The sequence below is a fragment of the Pseudochaenichthys georgianus genome, chromosome 14, assembly GCF_902827115.2.
Source record: "Pseudochaenichthys georgianus chromosome 14, fPseGeo1.2, whole genome shotgun sequence".
Taxonomy (NCBI): Eukaryota; Metazoa; Chordata; class Actinopteri; order Perciformes; family Channichthyidae; genus Pseudochaenichthys; species Pseudochaenichthys georgianus.
This window is the reverse complement of record NC_047516.1, coordinates 26,503,761-26,525,882: the sequence shown is the minus strand read 5'-3', so window position 1 is coordinate 26,525,882 and position 22,122 is coordinate 26,503,761. Positions and strand designations below refer to the sequence as shown.

General features: G+C 40.6%; 1 protein-coding gene across 1 annotated transcript; it reads right to left on the bottom strand.

The window, feature by feature from the left end:
* Positions 1–12,942: 12,942 nt before the first annotated feature.
* Positions 12,943–19,469, bottom strand: ruvbl2 (RuvB-like AAA ATPase 2). The gene is made up of 14 exons (XM_034099852.2): positions 19,385–19,469; positions 18,322–18,376; positions 18,087–18,142; positions 17,737–17,878; positions 17,453–17,582; positions 17,303–17,369; positions 16,671–16,777; positions 15,637–15,730; positions 15,246–15,464; positions 15,047–15,165; positions 14,396–14,515; positions 14,174–14,303; positions 13,908–14,022; positions 12,943–13,335 (listed from the first exon to the last, which is right to left on the bottom strand). The coding sequence occupies exons 2-14, from the start codon at positions 18,374–18,376 to the stop codon at positions 13,310–13,312; spliced, it is 1,380 nt and encodes a 459-aa protein (XP_033955743.1). The 5' UTR covers positions 19,385–19,469; the 3' UTR covers positions 12,943–13,309.
* Between the last annotated feature and the right edge of the window lie 2,653 nt (positions 19,470–22,122).

The following is a 22,122-nucleotide window of genomic DNA, read 5'->3' as shown; positions in this document are numbered from 1 at the left end:
TAAGAAGATGCTTAGAACAACTTTTCTTTTGTATGTCTTGGAGAAAATAGAAAGACCACACATTCACATCAGTTAAACAACAAACTATGTAGTGTGGCCATTTCCGAATACTCTGTTTTTACTTTAAGGTAGGAAAATAAACCACATACGCACATATCATTTGTTCTGACTGTGTGCAAAGTGAGTGAGAACGATAGTGGTCCAAGAAGTGATCCCTGATGTACACCACTTATTTTCTTATAAATATCAACACACTTTAAACCATGACCAGCAAAAACATTTACATAAAAAGAGAGATGATACATAACCAGCTGCTCAACAAGAAAATGGACACAGATAAATAATATAACAAAAAATATTGTACAGACAAGCGGCCAGATGAAGTGTTGAATGTCATACAGCTGAGAGATTTCTCTCCTCCTCTTCCTTTCCCGTTGTTGAACCTCTCTCCTTTCATGTGTGAATGGATACCCAGGCCCGAGGAGCCAACTAACCCTCAGCTGTCAGAGTCTGCATTAATGCATAGCAGCTCTGTGTCATTAAAGAAGCCGACACATGTTCCAGAGGAGGCATGACATGTCCTCCTCCTCTTTACTGTCTACCCATGTGGAATGAATAAGGGATGTGCTTCATGGTGGGCTGAGCAATGTCAATGAGGGAACCAACGCCGACGATTCAAGAAGACATAAATGGCAAGTAATGGTGAGGCTAGCTGTCGTAGAAGCCACGTTAGCAGAAGACGTCATTACCCCACAGCCAGCTCTAATGATCACTCCTCGCCTCTCGTCAGGCCTTGAAGCAGTGACTTCACTTCAAACTGATACAGAGGTCCCAAATGTGATGAGGAATTAATTTGATTTGCATGCTCACTAACAAGGATGTAATGTAAATGACAGTGGAATAGTGTTACCGCATCTGTACTTGTTATATGGGTTCAGTGTCGCGGGTGCAGCAAATGTGAGTTATGGATACCAAGGTTTTCTGAATTAAACATGAGCTTACGCTTGACTTGGCAAAGAGTGAATGATGTAAGTTGGCTTTAGTTGCTGTTTTTAGCTCTCATGGTTCCATATTTAGAACTACTGTTTCCAATGCAACATAAGCTGATTCAGAAATACTTCCAAAGGCTATGTATGCACCTATGTGTGTAATGTAGCATCTGCATTCATGTGTCCCACATGTGAGGAAGGAGCTTTGTGAATGGTTTGTGTTTGGCTAAAGCAATGAATGGAAACAACAGCATGTATGCACACACACAACAAATAGCCGCCTCTTTCAGGTTATACAGGTGTGTGCAGCCAAGAGGCCACAAATATACTGATGTACACCGATAGATCGAACAACCCACCCACTCCCACAAGAACACAAACTATAAATGCACACAAGAAACCATTCTTCGACAAGAGAACAAGAGGTCAAGTGGGTTAATTGCATGTCATTAAATATGAATAGATAAAAGATTCAGGATATTACTTCATTTTTTGGTGTGATTAAAAGTGCTTAAGTACAGGAATACATTACACAGGCAGCTAATATTGCACTTCCATGGGAAATTAAGTGCTTCCTAACTACGGGGGGAGCCAGTTATGCTCTAATTATACTTTGCAGCAGTTTATCCTAATACTCTCACTGCACCATTTTAGTCCAGACTGAATATCTAAACTATCATGTTGGTTGCCTTGAAATGTGGTACCCATTCATGGTCCTCAGAGGATTAGCCCTAATGAGTTTCATTGCCACTATGAGGTTGACATTTTGACATTTTAGTAAATTGTCTCGACAACTATTTGGATAAATTGCCATTCCATTTTGTGCAGACATGGTGTCTATTCGGATTAATCTAAATGCAATATTGGATGATATTTGTGGTATTGAGTGAAATGTCTCGCCATGAAATGTTTGCCATGAAATGTGGTTCAGACATTCAGGTCTGAGTCAATACATCCAAATCAACCTAAACTGTCATTTGAGAAGCTGTACATGGAAAATATTTAACTGCTCAACATTAGAGTTATCGCATTTTTTACTTTGTAATATATTAGCAAGGCACAAAACTGCTACTGTGGTTGTACACAAGATAATGAACATGCAGAGCAATGTAATGCATCAGGGCACAAGTCATAGAACTGGCATATGGAAAGTAATATCCTGACATGGAGTTTATAAATGACTTGATCACAGTGTGGATACAGATTTATTCATCATCAACATTTGTTGATTAATTCATCTCTGACTCAGCAGAAAGCAAGTGAGCCGAAAAAACACAAGGCCGTAACGCCTTACGTAAGCATTAGCGTGTTCTATCATTTTCGCCTCCTTTGTCACTACATGAGTACACACATGTACCGTCTCCGTCTTTATATTTTATTTTGAATCAGATATTATCCTGGTGTTACTCTTTCCAAGCCCTTAGTTGAACTAAGATGCTCTGCTCTCTTCTATGACTTCCCTCACCTCTTACACAACCAGAGGAATGGGAGCAGGGAGCTGTTAACCGCAAATGAATGAGTGTCATTGAGGGAGCAGCACTCTGAGAATGATAAATTAGCTTGATAGATTATTCATGATGGTAGGTGACCTAACAGGCAATGCATTCTATCACAAAGCAATGTCAAAACTGACTGCATGTTGCCACTCAATCTTCAGATTAGTCCAACCAGAAAAGTTGTGGTTTATAAAGTCAAAAATCTTTTGGATCAAAGTGGAATAAAATGTGGATTCAGAACTTAAATTGGTTGTCGGGGTGATACTTTAGCAGCCCAGTGGTGTTTTTTTCCCTAAGAATTCCTCCATGTGCGTTCTACCAAATCTGATGTAGCGTGATTACATTGTGTTTTTCCAACATCAGAGAATACACACATTGCCATATGTGAAAGACCATACAGTATACACTTCCATTGACCTCATCCTAATTCTACCACAGGAATCACTCTTGGCCTTTTCACATATGGCGAACAGAGAGAGGATGGAAAAGGGATTTATTTTTTCTTGGATACCTCAGGAAATGGACTCAGTTACTCTATCCATTCACGAGCAGCACATTCCAAATGTTGCATACATCCTAAAATCCTATTTTGGAACCATAGAATGAAAATAGAAATTGTAGGAAGAGAGACTAAATAATAAATATAGTGCACAGACAATATGCTTAAGGCTTTACTATTCTTATGGGTCTTAACAAAACAGGAAAAAACATTGTTTTTACATGCACTGGTCAATGTTAAAAGTTTACAGAGGGCTATTTTGCTTCCAAAAACATGTCTTATTTCAGATTAGTGGAAAGAAAAACATTCAAAATACATATTTAGCTGTGATATTACTAACTTCTGTCTCTATGTTTATTCTAATTTCACCAAAAGTTAACATTAGGTCTCATTTGCATAACTAAACATAACATTTCAGACATACTTGTTCACCTGCACAATCTTCCTTAGTGTCCATTATTGTGTCATCAGTGTTTTTGCCCTGAACACTAACTTGACTGTTTGCTCCTGACCTGACGGCATCTATAGCATGTCTGTCCGTCATGGGAGAGGGATCCCTCCTCTGTTGCTCTCCCTGAGGTTTCTCCCATTTTTCCCTTTAAACTGGGTTTTCTTCGGAAGTTTCTCCTTGTACGATGTGAGGGTCTAAGGACAGAGGGTGTCGTATTGTCATACTGATATTCTGTACACACTGTGAAGACCACTGAGACAAATGTAACATTTGTGATATTGGGCTATATAAATAAATGTTGATTGATTACCCTTCTTTTAACACTTAAGTCATCTTTGCTTTGAGAACTCAACCTCTGCATAAACACGTCTCTGAGAGGTGCTTGAGTCAAGAGTAGAGTCAAGTGTAACTTCAAAGTCCAGACAAAGGTTAGTGAAATCAGTTTCTGTGCTGAGTTCAGTTTAAACAGGGAGCCTCATCATGACACATTCAAAGACCACACACAGTAACAGTTAGGACGGGCCGATAGAGTATATAAAATATTACTATATTTTTGACCAAATACCTCAAGATCAACATTGTGACGATATTGTTGGTTTGACTATTGGTGCTTTCATGACATATTTTCAAATTGAGATTAATTAGAATTTGGGGATATTATGACTATGTGGCTAAAGAAACAAACATTTTAAAAAAAATTGAAAAATCACATCACCCTTGTAATTCACCCTTTAAAACCAGACAAAGACAACACTTACTGTTTATGACGATATAGAAAACCTAAGACTAGCCTCATATCACAATACCAATGCAATAATGATAAATTACCCAGTCCAATACAAAATAAGACAAAGGCATATATAGTATTAGGGACTGTGTAACATTCCAATTCATTCATTTAATTACATTACATTGCATTTAGCTGACACTTTTATACAAAGTGACTTACAATAAGTGCGTTCGACCAACAAAATACAAACTTGAAGAAAACAGAATGATATAAGTACATCAGGCTTCATAGAGCAAAAACATTTCAAGTGCTACTCAACTGGCTTTAGATAAGCCAGCCCTTTATTAGTATACAAGTGCTTTGTTAATAGTTCTATCGCTCGAAGTGGAGTCGAAAGAGATGAGTTTTCAGTCTGCGCCGGAAGGTGTGTAAGCTATCTGCTGTCCTGATATCAATGGGGAGCTCATTCCACTATTTTGGAGCCAGGATAGCAAACCCACGTGTTTTTGCTGATGGGAACTTGGGTCCCCTTCGCAGCGATGGTGCAGCGAGCCGTTTGGTTGATGCAGAGCGGAGTGCACGTGCTGGGGTGTACGGTTTAACCATGTCCTGGATGTAGGAAGGGCCAGATCCATTCGCAGCATGGTACGCAAGTACCATTGTCTTGAAGTGGATTCTAGCAGTTACCGGAAGCCAGTGGAGGGAGCGGAGGAGCGGAGTGGTGTGGGAGAATTTAGGAAGGTTGAAGACCAGACGAGCAGCTGCATTCTGGATGAGCTGCAGAGATCGGATGGCACATGCAGGTAGACCAGCCAGGAGGGAGTTGCAGTAGTCTAGGCGGGAGATGACAAGAGCCTGGACCAGAACCTGCGTGGCTTTCTGGGTCAGCATCCTCCTGATGTTGTAAAGCGTGTATCTGCAGCAGCGGGTTGTAGCAGCGATGTTTGCAGTGAAGGACAGGTTGTTATCTAGGGTCACACCCAGATTCCTTGCAGTCTGAGTCGGGGAAACAACAGAGGTGCCAATGTTGATTGTTAGGTCAAGAGTGGGACAATCTTTTCCCGGAAGGAAAAGCAGTTCAGTCTTGTCAAGGTTGAGCTTGAGGTGATGATCAGACATCCACTGAGAGATGTCAGCTAGACAAGCAGCGTGCAACGACCTGGGTCTCTGAGCGGGGAAAGGACAGAATTAATTGGGTGTCATCAGCGTAGCAGTGGTATGAAAAACCATGCGGGCTAATGACTGATCCGAGTGAGTTTGTGTAGAAGGAGAAGAGGAGGGGACCAAGAACAGAGCCCTGAGGGACCCCTGTAGTTAATTGACAAGGGTCGGACTCGGACCCTCTCCAAGTTACCCTGTAGGTACGGTCTTTGCAGGTCTCCCTTGAAAAAGAGATCTATGATCTCAATGGGACCAATCTGGTTAAATAAAGGTTTGAAATGAAATGAAATTTGAGGTATGAGGTGAGGAGGGAAAGTGCAGAGCCTGAAACTCCAAGTTCTTGGAGAGTGCGAAGGAGTATCTGATGATTCACCGTGTCGAATGCAGCAGACAGATCCAAAAGGATGATGACAGAGGAGAGGGAGGCTGCTTTAGCAGTGTGCAGTTCCTCAGTGACAGCAAGGAGGACAGTTTCCGTGGAGTGACCTGCCTAGAAACCAGACTGGTGCGGATCCAGAAGGTTGTTCTGATGGAGATAGCAGGAGAGTTGTCTAAAGACAGCGCGTTCAAGTGTTTTAACCAGGAACGGGAGGAGAGAGACAGGCCTGTAGTTTATAACATCAGACGGGTTGAGAGTGGGTTTCTTTAGGAGAGGGTTTACTCTTGCCTCCTTGAGACTGTTTGGAAAGTGACCAGAAGTTAGAGAAGTGTTGATGAAATGGGTGAGAAACGGTAGAATATCAGGAGCGATAGTCTGAAGGAGGTTTGAAGGGATAGGGTCCAGAGGACAGGTGGTAGGACGGGCAGAGGTAATGAGGGTAAGAACCTCACTTGGAGAGAGAGGGGAAAAGGAGGTTAGTGTGTGGGTGAAAGGAGGGTCTGGTGACCCAGCGGTGAGTAAAGATGAGTCAGAAAAAGAAGAGCGAATATCATCAACCTTTTTTTCAAAATGGTTAACAAAGTCGCTTGACAGAAGGGAGGAGGGGGAAGGGTCTTTTGGGGGGTCCAGGAGGGAGGAGAAGATGGAAAATAGTTTTTTGGGATTGGAATAGGAAGATTGGATCTTATCTTGAAAGAAAGTGCTTTTTGCCTGAGAGATTGAGGCAGAGAAAGAGGAGAGGAGAGCCTGATAGGTTAGGAGGTCGTCACGGTGTTTGGATTTCCACCATTTCCGCTCTGCTGCCCGAAGGACGGTTCTATTAGCACACAGTGCATCATTTAGCCAGGGAGCAGGAGGGGACTGACGAGCCTGCCGAGATGTGAGAGGACAGAGAGAGTCCAGAGAGTCAGAGGAAGGGAGGGCTGAGAGCACCGATGAGGCAAAGGTAGAGGGGGAGAGGGAACGAAGGTTATGTCGGACAGGTGCAGGATGAGAAGAGATTAGTTTGTTATGTTTGGAAAGGGGTAGAGAGAATGAAATGAAGAAGTGATTGGATGTGTGGAGCGGGTTTACAGAGAGGTTAGAAGTAGTGCAGTTCCTTGAGAATATGAGATCAAGGACATTGCCAGCTTTATGAGTTGGTGGGGACAGAGACAGTGAGAAAGCAAAGGCGGTTAACAGAGATGTTAGTTAGTCTATCTTCCCTGTCTGGAGGTTGAAGTCTCCGAGAAGTACAGCGGGAGGACCAGTTTCAGGGATGTGTGAGAGGAGATGATCTAATTCCTCCAAGAAGTCCCCCAAGGCGCCTGGTGGACGGTAGAGAACAACAATAGTTAATTGTATAGGATGGGTTACTGTGACGGCATGGAATTCAAAGGTGGAAGGAGTGAAGTTAGGTAGCTTGAAGAGGGAAAAGCTCCATTTGGGAGAGAGCAGGAGACCAGTGCCACCTCCTCTGCCAGTGGGTCTGGGTGTATGGGAGAAGGAATATGCTGTGGAGAGAGCTGCTGGGGTGGATGTGTTGGATGGAGTAATCCACGTTTCAGTGAGAGCAAGGAAATCCAGAGACTGCAGGGAAGCGTAGTCTGAGATGAAGTCAGCCTTAGGAACAGCTGACTGGCAGTTCCACAGGCCGCCTGAAACTAGATGTTGGATGTTAGTGGAGCATGTGGGATAGACGAGAGCAGGCCGGTTATATCGATTACGAGATACATGGGGCCCGTGATAATTGCGAGAAGACACATAAACAGGAATGGAGAAAATACACATGATTATAGCATGAGGGGCTAAACAACCAAATAAAATAAAACACCAGCGATACTTAGCTCAATCAAAGTAGGATTTGCCTCCCTCGTGACTCTAATGTCTTAGCCTGTCTGACGCTCCAGGAAAGTGCTACCTAAAATGGACACCTGATTGCTGAGTTCTCACAGCTGTGGGGCCACGTCCCTTTAATTAGTTAACTCTCTGCAGCTGGTGGCCCTCAAAAGGAAATCGAGACTGGCTTCCTCCTGACTTGTTATTGTATAGTTATAAAGTTATGAGTTTAACCCTTAATACAGTTACACCTACTCAATAAAGCTCTTAGTATTCTACAAATGTTTAAATTAAAGTTAACCCTAGCAGTCAGTTAGTTCAGTTTTAAGGTTTTCAGTCAAATTACCTGTCCCAAGTTTAATAACGCAATTTCTTACATCACTACTTCAATGTTGTATTTGCTTCAAGATCCTACTTATATGAACAAAAGTAATTTAATCTATAAATATTTGATTTTGGTATTGCAACAATAGGAATCCCAATTGGACCCTCATTGTGGTCAAAGATGGATGTGATAATTCCAGCTGACAATATCTCAAATCAATCACATTGATCAGCAAGTCGATTCATTGCATGAGTGATGGAATTGATTTTGATATGGATACATTAAGCTAATGACATCTAGACGGAAAGCCTAGTTAGACTATGAGAATGTCAATGACCTTGGAAATGGTCAATAGAGTAAAGAGATTTCCTGCCTGATGTTGAGATGCAGCCACTTCTGATTCTTTTCACCTGTATCATTGCTATCATTTTTGATGGAACTAAATTGTCTGGTGACAAATCTCCACTTTAAGAGATGAAGAGGGGTCAGGTTTTAAGTCTTTTAAAAGTATGTGTTTTTTTTATAAATGTTTACATGGACTGCCCCCCCACCCCCCTCCCTTAGGGGAATTCATCCACAAAAAACACACTGGACGCTGCACTAGGTAAGAAAACAGAGGAGATTGTGAGGTCCACCGTAGACGGACCACTTTTGGACAAAATGTCCTCTCCATTAAAGGCAGCTCATTGTGGAATAGCCTCCCAACTGAGATACGGGATTGTCCCACTCTCAATAGTTTTAAAGGTCAACTCAAAGAATGGTTGAGAAACAAACAGACGTGAAATCACGTCAACCTATCATAAGGAAGTCCATGTACGTAGACACGTTAGTTTTGCTGCTATAGGCTTAGACTGTACTTCTTCCTTCTCTCTGTCTGTACCTGTGTACTCTCATGTTCCGAATAACCCAGCTTCTCCAAAATTTCTTTTTGGTGTCTATCTACGCCGGGATCCTGAGCCGTGGCTGATCCTGTTGCTGCGGTCCTGTGTCCTGGATTCAGAATCATGTGTCCTGGATCCTGCATCCTGAGTCCTGGATCCTTAGTCCTTAGTCCTGAGTCCTGGATTTCGAGTCGTGGCTGAACCTGTCTCTGCGGTCCTGCCTGACTCTCATCATACTACTTCCCTGGTGGCTCCCACAGAATTGTTGACATCTTCGTGGATTCATCTTATTATTATAGACACAAGCATTTCCAAACATTTGGTCTACCTATGTTGTAAATGTATTATCTCTTCGATTTACATACGGCATCTATTGCACGTCTGTCCGTCCTGGGAGAGGGATCCCTCCTCTGTTGTTCTCCCTGAGGTTTCTCCCATGTTCCCCGTTAAACTGTAGGGTTTTTCCTTCTTTGGAAGTTTTTCCTTGTACGATGTGAGGGTCTAAGGACAGAGGGTGTCGTATTGTCATACTGATATTCTGTACAAACTGTGAAGTCCACTGAGACAAATGTAACATTTGTGATATTGGGCTATATAAATAAACATTGATTGATGAATCCCCGCTAAATGCACTTTAATACAGGGGTATCTCCTCTTGCACTTTAGATAGCTCTTATCTTCTCTTGCACTTTATATGTCGTTGCTGCTATGATGTATTACCCTGTCATAAATACTTGTGAATGCTGCTCTTGCTCTTTTGCACTTTTTGCACATCATGTATTTAGTTTTTGCTATGTTTGTAAAATGTAATGTTCTTAAATGTTTTATGTGAGGGACTGCAGATGGAAATTAGCTCAAAGCTAAATCTGGCACTGTTACGCTTGATACATTTGAATGTTTTAAGTGTTCATTAATGTGCATTGTACCTGCCAAATAAACGATTAAAATAAATACAGGTGCTGTGACAGGGACATTTGCAGAATGCTAGCGTGGCCTAACTGGTGAAGAAAGGGCATCCAAATCAGTGCAGCAGGCAAAATGCCACAACATGTTAGCATGCAGCGCAGCCTTGTAGCCTGTGGACAGTGGTGTGTGTGTGTGTGTACACACAAGGAGCGGGCTCAAATCCAAGAAGCCCAGCTCACACCCGGAGGGCCTGAGCTGAACATGATCTGTAAACAATGTTTAGATTCACAGCGACACTGGAGAAAAAGAAATGTCTTCGGGTCATATTCAAACAGATATTTGATACATGGAGAATGATGTAATGTGCTCAGAGGTATACATAGGATTCTGTATCTGCTCTTTGAATTCTTATTTACATTTTTTCTTTAACACAACATAAAGTACATTTATAGATGTGAAGTGCGCACACACACTGTTTTACATGCAAACAACTGAACCCTCGGGAAGTTTATCCCAGCTTTAATCCAACCAGTGAATCCATCAGATGCTCTGGTAGTAGGCAGCCAACTGCAGACTCGGGGGACTGGGGGGGGGTCTATGAGATGTGGGAGCAGGATAATCCACACAGAGCTCTCTCCCACCAGCATTAAACATTAAATATTCCTTTCCACATAGGGAACCGTCTGTGCTGGACCCATACTATATGCAGGTAAAATTGATTAATGTGCTCTAATTGGTTTTAGAGATGAGGCTTCTTAATGGAGGACTGGAGGCCATGAATGAACAGCTGCGCTTTTAATAGAATTCAGAATAGATGTCATAGAATACAGTGCTCTGAACACTTTTATGTCGTTACTTTTAATAAGTTATATTATTAAACTTTGATTCACTGTGTATATTCTCCTATAAAACTACTCGTGTATATAAATATGTTTGTTTTCAGTATCTTTTATTGGACAATCTACTTTAAATAATTATGTTATAAAAAATGTTCTTTATTTGTCTATCGTTTCATTGCCCATACTTACTTTACTACTAAGTTGTGTTTTTTTAATAAATATTTGTATTGTATTTTTGTCTTATCTTTTATTTAATAATTCTAAAATGGAGTCATGAAACCCAATTGCCTCCAGCATAAATAAAGTATCCTAATTCTGATTTTGATTCTGAATTTCTTTTCACAGTTCAAATTAAAAGGCAACTGCTTTAGACAAATTATGAATAAAAACAAGGTCGGGACTTGTGGTAATAAGCATCAGATTATCCAAACATAAAAGAATGAAAGTGTGAGCGTGTGTATTTGTGTGTGTGTGTATTTGTGTGTGTGTGTGTGTGTGTGTGTGTGTGTGTGTGTGTGTGTGTGTGTGTGTGTGTGTGTGTGTGTGTGTGTGTGTGTGTGTGTGTGTGTGTGTGTGTGTGTGTTTCAGAGGCAGAGCATGGTAACACCTTTACAGTGTATCAGGCTGGGTGTGAGATTGAGGTGTGGACTAGCTGCAGTCACCTACAGAAAGCGCTCACACCCATCATACAGCCGGGCGTCTTTAATAAACTACCTGCTGCAAGGGGAAGATATTTTTAGACTGTCAGAAATGCTGTTTGACTTGTTCATTAAAGAACTTGTTCAGGGCTTCCTTTATCTCAAGACACGACAGTGTGAAGAAAGAGACCTTTGGGCTCCACCTTGTGGCAACAATTTCAAACTATAGCACACTCTTAGGCTGTTTTGTCATTTTCAATCTGTGGTGTTAGCCTTTTCTCTGTTTAAATTGGTCTGAAATGTGTCTTAAATTGTATTGGCTTGATATATTTAAATAATTCAAAATGTAACCAGGAATTAAAAATAATTGTTCCAAGTATCAAAACAAAAGTTTCATGCCATTATGTATATTTAAAGAGTTTTTGTAAGAGATGGCAACCAACAACACCACCCATCTCCAAAAATGCAATTTTAAAGAGTCACTTAGCAAGGCCTGAAAAACTGTTTTTTATTACCTCTAGTGGTTTAACCTGAGTTGTACTTCCTGACATTGATATCAGTGTTGCGTTTGGTTACAGGTAGGTGTAAAAGAGCACACTCGGAACATTCACTGAGCTCACCAGCATCAGGCCCCGGCCACACGAGGACGATAACGGTCGTTTTCGTTACCGTTTTGTGTCATATAGACCATTCGGCCACACTAGGACGACAGAATACGGCACTAAACGACTACGGTCACGATAACGGGTCCCAAGGTGGATAGAACGGCATACGCAACGCTCTGGGGGGTCAAACGGCTCCGTGTGTACACCCTATACGATCATTTTCTGATAATGATGAGGCAATAGCCCCGCTATTTACGGCCCGTCCACACTACAGCTTCAAAGACAAAAGACAGGACGGAGACACGCAGCTCCGCTCACCTGCAGCTCCTCCCGCTGTGATGCAGCGGTGAACGGAGCAAAACACACACTTCAAGTGGTCAGATCATCACCCTTAGCTATTTTAATTATCTCTCAAACTACCTAACTACTAACGGCCGGATCACTCATTACTCGATCAGCTGCTGCATGAAACAGACACTGACGCTGTCAGAAGAGAGGGAGGAAAAATAGAGGCTCCGTGTATTTTATTATTATATTATATCGAGTCGTTATTCATTTGTTTTAAAGCTCAATAAATAACAAAGAAGACCTTTGACCGGCACTTTTATAATTTTGTCCGGAAGATTTAAACTTTAATACACGTTGACTGGCGAAAAACTGCCCGGTTCCCTCGGCCCCCACCGCGGAGAATAAACAGAAGGGCAACCATGAAAACCATGCTTCTTCGCTGCTTTTGTGGAGGATGTTACAGCGCCACGTACAGGCTCCTGCATATGTACTGCAGCTTCTCCAGTGGTTGGAGCTAAAGAGCTAAACGGAGCTGTCTCGTGTGGACAGAAACTTTCCGGTGTCTATTGCGTGTGGACGGAACCCTTTTTTGCGATTGCGTTTGCGTATGCGTTTTTACCGTTATCGTCCTTGTGTGGCCGGGGCCTGAGGACGTATTTTCAGTGTAAGGTTCAGTGTGAATACACCATAATACTGCTTGTGTGTTGTGTGTACCATGGTTGAGACACTACAAATAATTCATCAGAAATAGAAAGACATTTCTTATTTTGGGATTTATTTTGTATAAAAGCATTTGCATTATCCAGGAAGGTTGTGCTGGTCGCATAAAAAAATTCAAAATGAAATTTGTGGTATGATATCAAATTCATGTTTTCTCACAAATTATATTTTGTAACGTTCCAGGCTGAATGATAAAAAGGAAAACAAATCATCCAAGTTTGCATAGAAAAGCCCGTTTAATATTTTTCATAAAAATAAACCATGTAAAGACAAGTCAACAAAAAAAGAAAACACTGAAGGAATGCATATTCCTGCCGTAAGGCCTCGATGAACAGATTTGTGGCAAATTCAGAATGAACTAGAAATTTCAGTGAACATTTTTTTATTCAAACAATGTAGAACTAAAGGTGAACAGAGGTGAACAGATAGGGGAATTCATTTCATTTATACATTTGAATTCTTTCCTAATGTAGTTCAATGCTGAATTCAAATGTAGGCAAAATCCAGTTTTTAATTGACTACAAGCGCAGAGACGATCGACAACGTAAAAACTTCAGAGTAAGAAAACAAAGCACTCATCTTCATTATGAGGTATCCATGGTAGGGGCTTCTGAAATGTAGACAGATACATTTTGATTATTCAATATGAACATTAGAAATTGGAATATTGTGCAGAAACATGTTTCCCCTTCTTTAATATTTGTTCATTTTAAATTAAATGATGGGAGAGCTTAGCCTACTGGTGAAATGCTGATCAGAGTTCAACTCTTTCATAAGTTAATTCTCCTTATATCACTATTCTCTGCTTTGCTCTGAATCAACTGGCCATCAGTACTATAGAGAGCAGTTTGAGTAATCCTGTATAATTGTAAATGTAGTATCTCATGTTTAGATGTTTAGACTATATGTATCAATAAAACAAGCATTGTTCATTAGATGGTCTGACATGATTGTGAAAAATCATGTCATGAATCGGTGACGTCAAGATGAGTCCAAATGCAATTTAAATAATAATGGTTCTCTATTTAAAATAGGCCATTCACATGATTCAAATGGAAATATCTTTCTGTTTATTACTATGAAAAGTAATTCAATTGTAAATGTATGTATTCTTTAAGAGGTTCCTGTAACAAAAAGCCTGAAACCCCTGATTTAGAAAGAGAGGATGAACATCAAACTCACGTGTTTCATTGAAGAGGAAGGAATCCTGATACTCCTTCATGTACTGAGAGGATCTGGCCTCATCCAGGAACAGAGAGTAAACCCGTTTGATGTCCTCCACCTGGACTTCTGTCCCCTGAAGAAGCAAAAACAAAGAGGACATCAACACTAAGACTACAGAAACTCATGACTAAACTGCGGTTATATAATCTATCCACGAGGAAGCAGTTTTTTCCCACTGTGTCACAGCTGCAGAAATATGCCCTGCTTCTTCAGACTGAGCTTACCTTGCGTTTGCGACACACCAGTCCAGCAGTGCTGATCAGCTGGATGGCGTAGCGCAGAGACGTCTCCATGCCGATGCGAGTCAGGACGGTGTGAGCCTCGTCACTCAGCTCCACATCCTCCTCCTCACACCTGAAATTAAACCATGCAAGTTTGCGTCAGATTTACAACGCTGAGAAGAAGTGAAGATAGTTTGCCGACAGCTGAGAAACTCAGATTCTCACCGGATCTTGAGGATCTGCCTCGTCTCTTTTTCGGTATAAGGGGAGGTGGCAATGATGAGCAGGCGGTCCAGCAGGTCGATGGGGATGCCATGAGGGCTCTGGTAGTTGGTGCCACGGATGCTAAGAGCAATAACAGAGTGCATATTTATAAAAAACATCATTTACAGAATCCTACTGTATTCAATTTCATTCTAAGCTACTAACGGTTTAGAAACATGATAGCCTGATACAAGATTTGTTAGAAATAAAAAAATCCCCCTAAAAATGATATCCCACATTTATAAACTTGAACAGTTTTAATTGCAACATTTTTTCTTTTTAAGTTGGTCTTTTAATATTTTTAAGCTTTATTCGAATTATGAAGTGTTTATGACTATTATTTTTCTTGTGCATATATGTTTACTTAATTTTATAGGGTTTTACATTGGTGCATCGATTAACTTAGTCTTGGGTCATACCTTTTACCTCCTTTTGTCTCTTAATCTTATATTTTGTTGCTATGCTGCATGTATCTGAAAAGGTCTTAACATCTGATCTGAGGGGAATTTCGTGCTGATAAAAAGTGCCATTGAAATAAAGCTTTATTATAAAACTCGTGAAAAATACAACTTAATCAGAAAATGGAAGAAAAATGTAGACAGAAATGATTACCGAGTAATGCCTCTGTTGGTTGCCATAATGAGAACCGGGGACAGGTCACTCTCCAGGGCACGGTTCAGGAAGGAGAAGCACTCCATGTCCAGCATATGCACCTCATCGATAAATAACACCTGGAACCAGACACATGAACAATTAGTCAAGGACAATCACAGATAAAGCAGATATAAAACACACAGAGAGTTGCACTTACCCCAGGGATGATCTCGGCCTTACCCTCTTCCCTCCACTCACACACTTTGGCATTAATCTGCTCGCGGACTTCAGCCTTGATCTCTCCGGTGTCTCCGGAGAAGAGCGCCAGGAAGCCCTGTGTGCGGCTGTTGATGACGTCGATCTCATGCAGGGACACTGTGTGGACCACCTCTTTCCTCTTCTGCAGCTCCCCCTCTGGACACTGTACAAACTGGGTCTACAGAACACAAATACAATGAATATGTATTTTGAAAAGCTGTCAAATTAAATCAATCACTAGGAATGTGGTGACATTACAAACCCAGGCTAATGCATTTTGAGAAATCACATGGCTAATGTCCAAAAAGCATTGAAGGTGGAATTGCATTGATGCGACAGATAGAGGATACCTGAGCTCCCATGGCATCGTAGTCTCTGGCTCTGGTGAAGGAGCGGCCCAACTTGCTGATTTTTCCAGTGGCTTTGTCAATTGTAATAACATCTCTGAGAAAAAAATAAAACGGAGAAAAGACAGTTTAGATTACACATATTATTCTGGGCCCTGAGCAGAGATGGGGTCGTTACTAAAAAAAAGTAATATATTACATATTACTTTAAAAAAAAGTAATATATTACACTACTTCGTTACTATCTACATAAAGTAATTTGTTACTTTACTCGTTACTTTACTCGCAGGGCCGGCCCGCCCCTCCCTACAGGCAGATCACGCAGACTGCTAAAGTTTCAAATGTTCTCTTTAGTTCAGTTTCCATTGTCGCATAAGACTGATCCAGATAGCTCCTGAATGTTTTCCTATCTGACCATGGCAGTCCTCTGTCTCCTGCTATCTGACCGTGGCTGTCCTCTGTCTCCTGCTATCTGACCGTGGCTGTCCTCTGTCTCCTGCTATCTGACCGTGGCTGTCCTCTGTCTCCTGCTATCTGTATATTTTGCGCAGTCTATCTCTGCTCACGCTGTTGCGTCAGCGTGTTCTCCTGCGTGTTGGCCATGTGTTGCACTGGAGCCAGACTTCAGCCGAGCACGTACGAACTGCGCATGCGTGAGTGGCAATAACTCTCCTTACCAGCAGGCAGCGGTAGTGTGTATTCGTCATTCAAAACAAGCAACAACCGGAAAACAGAGAAGAAGAACTACGTGTGTGTGATATAAATAAACAACAGCTATGTGCGTTAGCTTCACCTAGCATGTGTTCTTTGCAGGTGTTTGTTGAGGTTTGATTATGACTGATTTTAGAAAGTAACGAAGTAACGCGTGTCGGGGCAATGTTAGTAACTGTAGTGTGATTACTGGATTATAAAAGTAGCGCGTTACACTACTCCGTTACCGACAAAGTAATATTATTACAGTAACGCGTTACAAAGTAACGCGTTACACCCAACTCTGGCCCTGAGTGATCCTGAAGTGTGAAGAGATATAAACTCACCCTGCTTGAACCTTCTCTTTACTGAGACTGTCAATCATCTTGTTTCCCAAGTCGTATATTGTCTCCATCTCAGTAGTCTTTAGAGTCAGCTTGCCCACCTTGGCACCCTGGAAGAGAAAGTTTAATGTGTATAAGATTGTTTAAGGACAGAAGATGGTGTACCGTTTCCCTGTACAACTTTTTAAAAATGATAGCCTGCCTATTAGGCAATGAAGATTTGAAATTAAAATCAACTAATATGTTTGATGCACTTGTAATTTCTCTCATGGCTTTTTTTTAAAACATTGTGCATAAGTCAGTGGATGCTATATTGTTGAGTTGCATTTTGGGGGAATGCCATTAGTGATTATAAGTTCTCTCTGAAAAGCAGTGATGCAGTATATAGCAAAAAACGGAAAGAGTAAATGAGGAACAAAATGCTTCTTTACTGGGATGGATCAGGATGCATAAGTGTTTACACCACAAAATATATGTGTTAGATGCATCCCAGGCCAGGACGCAACAGGAAAATACATCAACAACTGCTTTGAGTGATCCAATATATTTTCGTTGTCGTATTAGTGGTGTGATCTGGCATCAAAAGAACATTGCGAGACGGAAGTGCACTTGAAGTTGTCACGTCAGCAGCCTACCGTTCCTGTGGCCGGTCGATCAATCTGGATCTCCACCACCTCTCCTTCAATGATCTCTGTCTCCTCTCTGTAGAAGAATCACACAATGAATACTGATTCATTTCAAACAATGAAAATTACATACTACAAATATATATTTTTATCACTCACTTGATCCTCACTCCGATGGCTTTTCTGAAAGCTTGGCTGAGTGACTCGGTCTTGCTCATCTCCAGGGAGAAGATCTCACTGCCGGCCATCGCTGTGAAGGGTGTATCAGGGCCAAGGGACTGGGCAATGCCTGAATACAAAATGTAAAATAAATCGAGGCCAGGAAAACAAGAACAAGATCTTGCTTTAACAATAACTTCAGCCATTTACAACAACAATATGACTTCCACAGGGGGAGGATCAAATGAAGTTGTGTTTTGGAAAGCCTCCAACGTAACACTTACCCATAGCAATGGCAGTCTTTCCTGTGCCAGGTTGGCCAGCGATCAGAACTGCTCTGCCAGCTATGTGGCCATCTTTGATCATCTCCAGGACGACCCCCGCTGCCCGACGGGAGGCCAGCTGGCCCACCAGCCCCTGAGACACCTGCAGGTGAACATGAACATATGAAGGTTGAAGTCACACAAATATTAATGCACATCTGAATATATTTCCGTTCTTTTTTACAATATAGCTGTATCTGTCACATTTTTGGGATCCAAGTACTTTTAGCCTACCTAGTTATTCTCTAAATACAACAGTACACATCTGTTTAGGTTTGTAATACCAACTGAAGAAGAAGACTGAACGCTACCTGTCTTGGCTCCAAAGCATCATCCAAACCAAGACCACGGATGTGAGAGTGTGCTCCTGAACAGAAAATAAGATAGAAATGTACACATGAATATTAAGCACATTTGGAAGAGGGATTTGCTGCTGGGTAAGACTTCAATCAACGCTGACCTGATCATAATATGCATAAGCAAATCATTAACGTGTCTCTATTAAAGCTAAACAGTCAGGGTTTCAGTGTGAATCTGGATGCTTACCGATTCTCTCGATCCGTGTGATGTCACGGACCTCTGGGACCTTTGTAGTCGCCATCTGAATTTGATTATAAGCAGACAGAAAAATATCTTTAATATAAAAACACAATAACTAGTTTCAGAATAAATAATTCTTCCCGCTCAACTATTCTTTTTATTAGTAGGAAAATACCGTTGTATTAAGTTTAGGAGGTACACTCTAATAACAACACAGTCACAAAGAAATAGTCAAAATCACTGACTGTGTAGTGTGTATATTGGTGCGCTAAAGAGGAAGATAGGAATATACGATCTTCCTCATGAGCAGAGAGAAATACCATGGATGCTGGGCTGAAAGAAGCTCAAAAAACTTCAAGAGGTGTGCGAGCTGCCATGCCAAATGAAACAATGGTATTGAGCACTGTAGAATCTAATAAGAGTTTTAGATTTCTGGTCAATTAATTAACAATTAAAGTCCATACATATTTCAATTATCTAATCCAGATCTCTAATGTATATTGTCCAACGCTCTCAACAATGAGCCCAGTGTGTGAGATGTCCAGTACTCCTGTCCTGGATTCTCTGAATACATTGAAGAAGCATCATGTTTCACATAAAGACTCAGCACTAATATCTGAGCTGAAAAATAACAATGTACCTACTGAGTATGTCTTGTCCAGTCGGTTGTCATAGCGACAGTTGTAACGCATGCCACAACACAAACGTGTTTGAGAGCGTTAGCCATGTCGCTTGGCTTTTAATTTGTCATGGTTGTCGCTTTGCCAAAACACACATCTCAGTCATCAGCAACATGAGATTGTTTAGATAATATGCAGCAACCACAAATGTTACCTACTATCTTCTCCTCAGCGAGAACGAAGCAAAGCATTTAACGCTAGCTAATGTTATATTAGCAAACTAGCTAGCTCCATTAAACGATGTTCTGTCTTCAGCAACTCACGTTACCTTACAAAGATTTGATTAGAAGGCGAATAGCAAGGGATTATATCATAGTAAGAGTTCTACAGTATTATGATTTTAAAAGTTAATGATAATGTATTACAATTATGTTATGATTGTAACTCACCTGTGCAGCCACACTTGCGAAAATGTGAGAATGCGGCGCTTCTTTCCAATGGAGCGCAGGGTAAGTCTGTCCGACGAGAAACAAGCCTTTCTTTTTCTATGTACGTTTTGAGATTGACTGCCCTCTACAGACAGGGTGGCCTAATGATTTGAATGAAAATTGAAATACGTTTATAAAGTTACAGGTGTATTAAATAGGGAGTGGCTGGAGGAATGACTGCCTGTTTATCTAAGTTTGAATTTCAGCCTAGCGTTATTTAAGCGATTATACCTCGTGTCAATGACTTTCGTGCCTCGTGTCCCTACCTGGTGTACGGAAAAAAGGTAAAGCATTTTATCTATTTGATACTGTGTATTTAACTTATTTTGTTGTATTTATTTAGCTTCTCTGCATCATGTTTGCCATTTAAAAACAAGTTGTGTCTAAAAACGTAACAAATATTCATGTTATCACGTTGTTGACTAATTTACATTCAAAATGTCTTTTAACTCTTGGTGGTGCAAAATGACAAGTGTGCAATCACTTTACATGATGTTTGTATGTTTGATGTTTAAAAAAAGAACTAAGCGTAGGAAGGTACATTTGTTCAGGGAGAGGTAGCCTCTAATATGTTGTTTGAAGTAACCAATGCCATAATAGTTTCTGTGTTTGAACTTTTCAACCATAGGTAAACTGAACCAGTAGTAAGCCTACTGTTTACTCAACGAGACCTGTTTGCTAGGCCTATACTGTCGCTGTTATATCATGTTTTCTATCTCCAACAGTGATTCATCTTCTTACACAGAAGCTTTTCCAGAGTGAGGTGAACAGGTGCCCATGAAGACCGCATTGGTGAGCACTGTATAAGCTACATTTCTCCACTAGAGGTAGCAAGCCTCACAATTAATTTAAGTCGTTTAAAAATGTCTTTGCAGAGCAGCTGCAACTTAGCAAATTGTCACATATAATTGCTCTAAATATGTATTTAGTTAATCAATCAATGTTTGATGTCAGTTAATTAAGCATTTAACTAGAAATACAAATATTAATAATATACAATGGCAATATTTTTGATTTTGACAGCGCATATGTATCTGCTCTAAAAATGAAATACCTTTTTAATGTGGTTTGTGGAATTGGAAATTGTTTCAAATACATGGGGATTGGGATAAATAGATTTTTCTATCAACATCAATATTTACCTAAATCGCACAATCCCTTATCCTTGTACTGCAAATTTCTCCGCTTGCTCATAGAAATTGTGGGATTAGGTTTTTTCCAGAAAACATATGAATCAGAGATACCATTCCACTGAACAAAGGAGAAAGTCACCCGCTGACTTTAACCTCAAGGTTTCTGGAGGAGCTTTTCATATCCTCTCCCTGTATCATCAAAAACTTTCCCTTAAGGCTGCAGTTTTAGTATTCCACAATCTAATCTCAGGATACTGAATGCTACAGAGAACTGGAACCGAGACAACACATTTAGTTTGCCATTGTCAACCGTTGTGATGTTTCCTGGTGTTCAAACCAAAGGAGAAGTTGATTAAAATGATCAGATAGAACTGACAAAATGCAAGTCCAAACGATAAACATGTTTTTTCATTATTATATTTTGACACTGCTAAAATTGTGCCAATGAAAACAAAATGACAATACAGTCTCAATACAGGCTGATTTACCATTACAAGCCATTAAGATTTAGTGAAAAGAAACATGGCCACTTGCATATAGTTATCTATTACAATGATTGACTGGAACCTAGACACTTTTACAGCTATTTTCTTAAAGGAAAAAAAGCTTATTTGTCACATCAATTATACTTTATCTGCCTGAATCTATGCTTTCAATGACCAATGTTAACAATTGTAAAAGTAAGACTGCCACAAAACATTTTAAACTGCTTCCCAGATGATGCTCATCCATCTGTAAAGTCAGGAGACTCTCAGTCACACCTCACCTACTCCTTTGCAAATCTCTTCTGCCTCTCAGACCTCTGCAAAACCAACACTGCTCTACACAGACAAAGCATTAAAGGGATAGTGGATTTTTTGAAGTGGGGTTAGGAGGTACTTGTCCAGTCAGTGTATTTCCTATAGTCAATGACAGTCAGCACACCCTCAGTTTGGAGGAACAGATATAAGTACCAGCATGTTAGCCACATAAACAAAAGGCAAAACATGTTGGTTTAGGTGTATGTAATATTAAGAGTATTTTGAGTGCTTTATCTTGCCTTTAAACACCCCTTTCTGACAGGGTACTGCAGCTGCTTTCTATTCTCTTGTCAAAGCCACCATACTTATTTGACAAAAACAGTAATTGTACCTTACAGATGTTGCCATTTTCCCCCTGCCTTACTCGGTTAGTTAGTTTTATTATGAGACGACGGTGAATCCCAACTTACCTTTTTAAAAGCCGAAGTCACACAATAAAAAAAAACTAACCAAAGGAGTCAGCAGTTGAACAGCAACCTCAGTGTTCTGGAAGGTAACATAACTGTGTTTGTCAAAGAAGTGGATTTCAAGAGAGCATTGATAGCAGCTTCACTTCCCAGTCCAATACACACTGACTTTGAAAAATAAAGCATATAAACTACTTAAAAGTTTAATTTTGCCTTTAATCATATCAAACATCTGACTTTTAAACGTTGGTGATCTTAGAAACATGAGCCTTTTTTTAGACTCTTAGAGCATGGTAGATGTGATATTTATAGCCCATGAAACCCTAGAAGATTTAATCTGGACAAAACTAAGAAATAAT

Coding starts and splice junctions, on each gene's coding strand:
- ruvbl2 (XM_034099852.2), bottom strand. CDS start 18,376: ATGGCGACTACAAAGGTCCCAGAGGTCCGTGACATCACACGGATCGAG. Junction 16,778..17,302: donor ATCGACCGGCCACAGGAACG/GTAGGCTGCTGA, acceptor TTTCTCTTCCAG/GGTGCCAAGGTGGGCAAGCT. Junction 13,336..13,907: donor CTTCCTCTTCAATGAAACAC/GTGAGTTTGATG, acceptor TCTACATTTCAG/AAGCCCCTACCATGGATACC.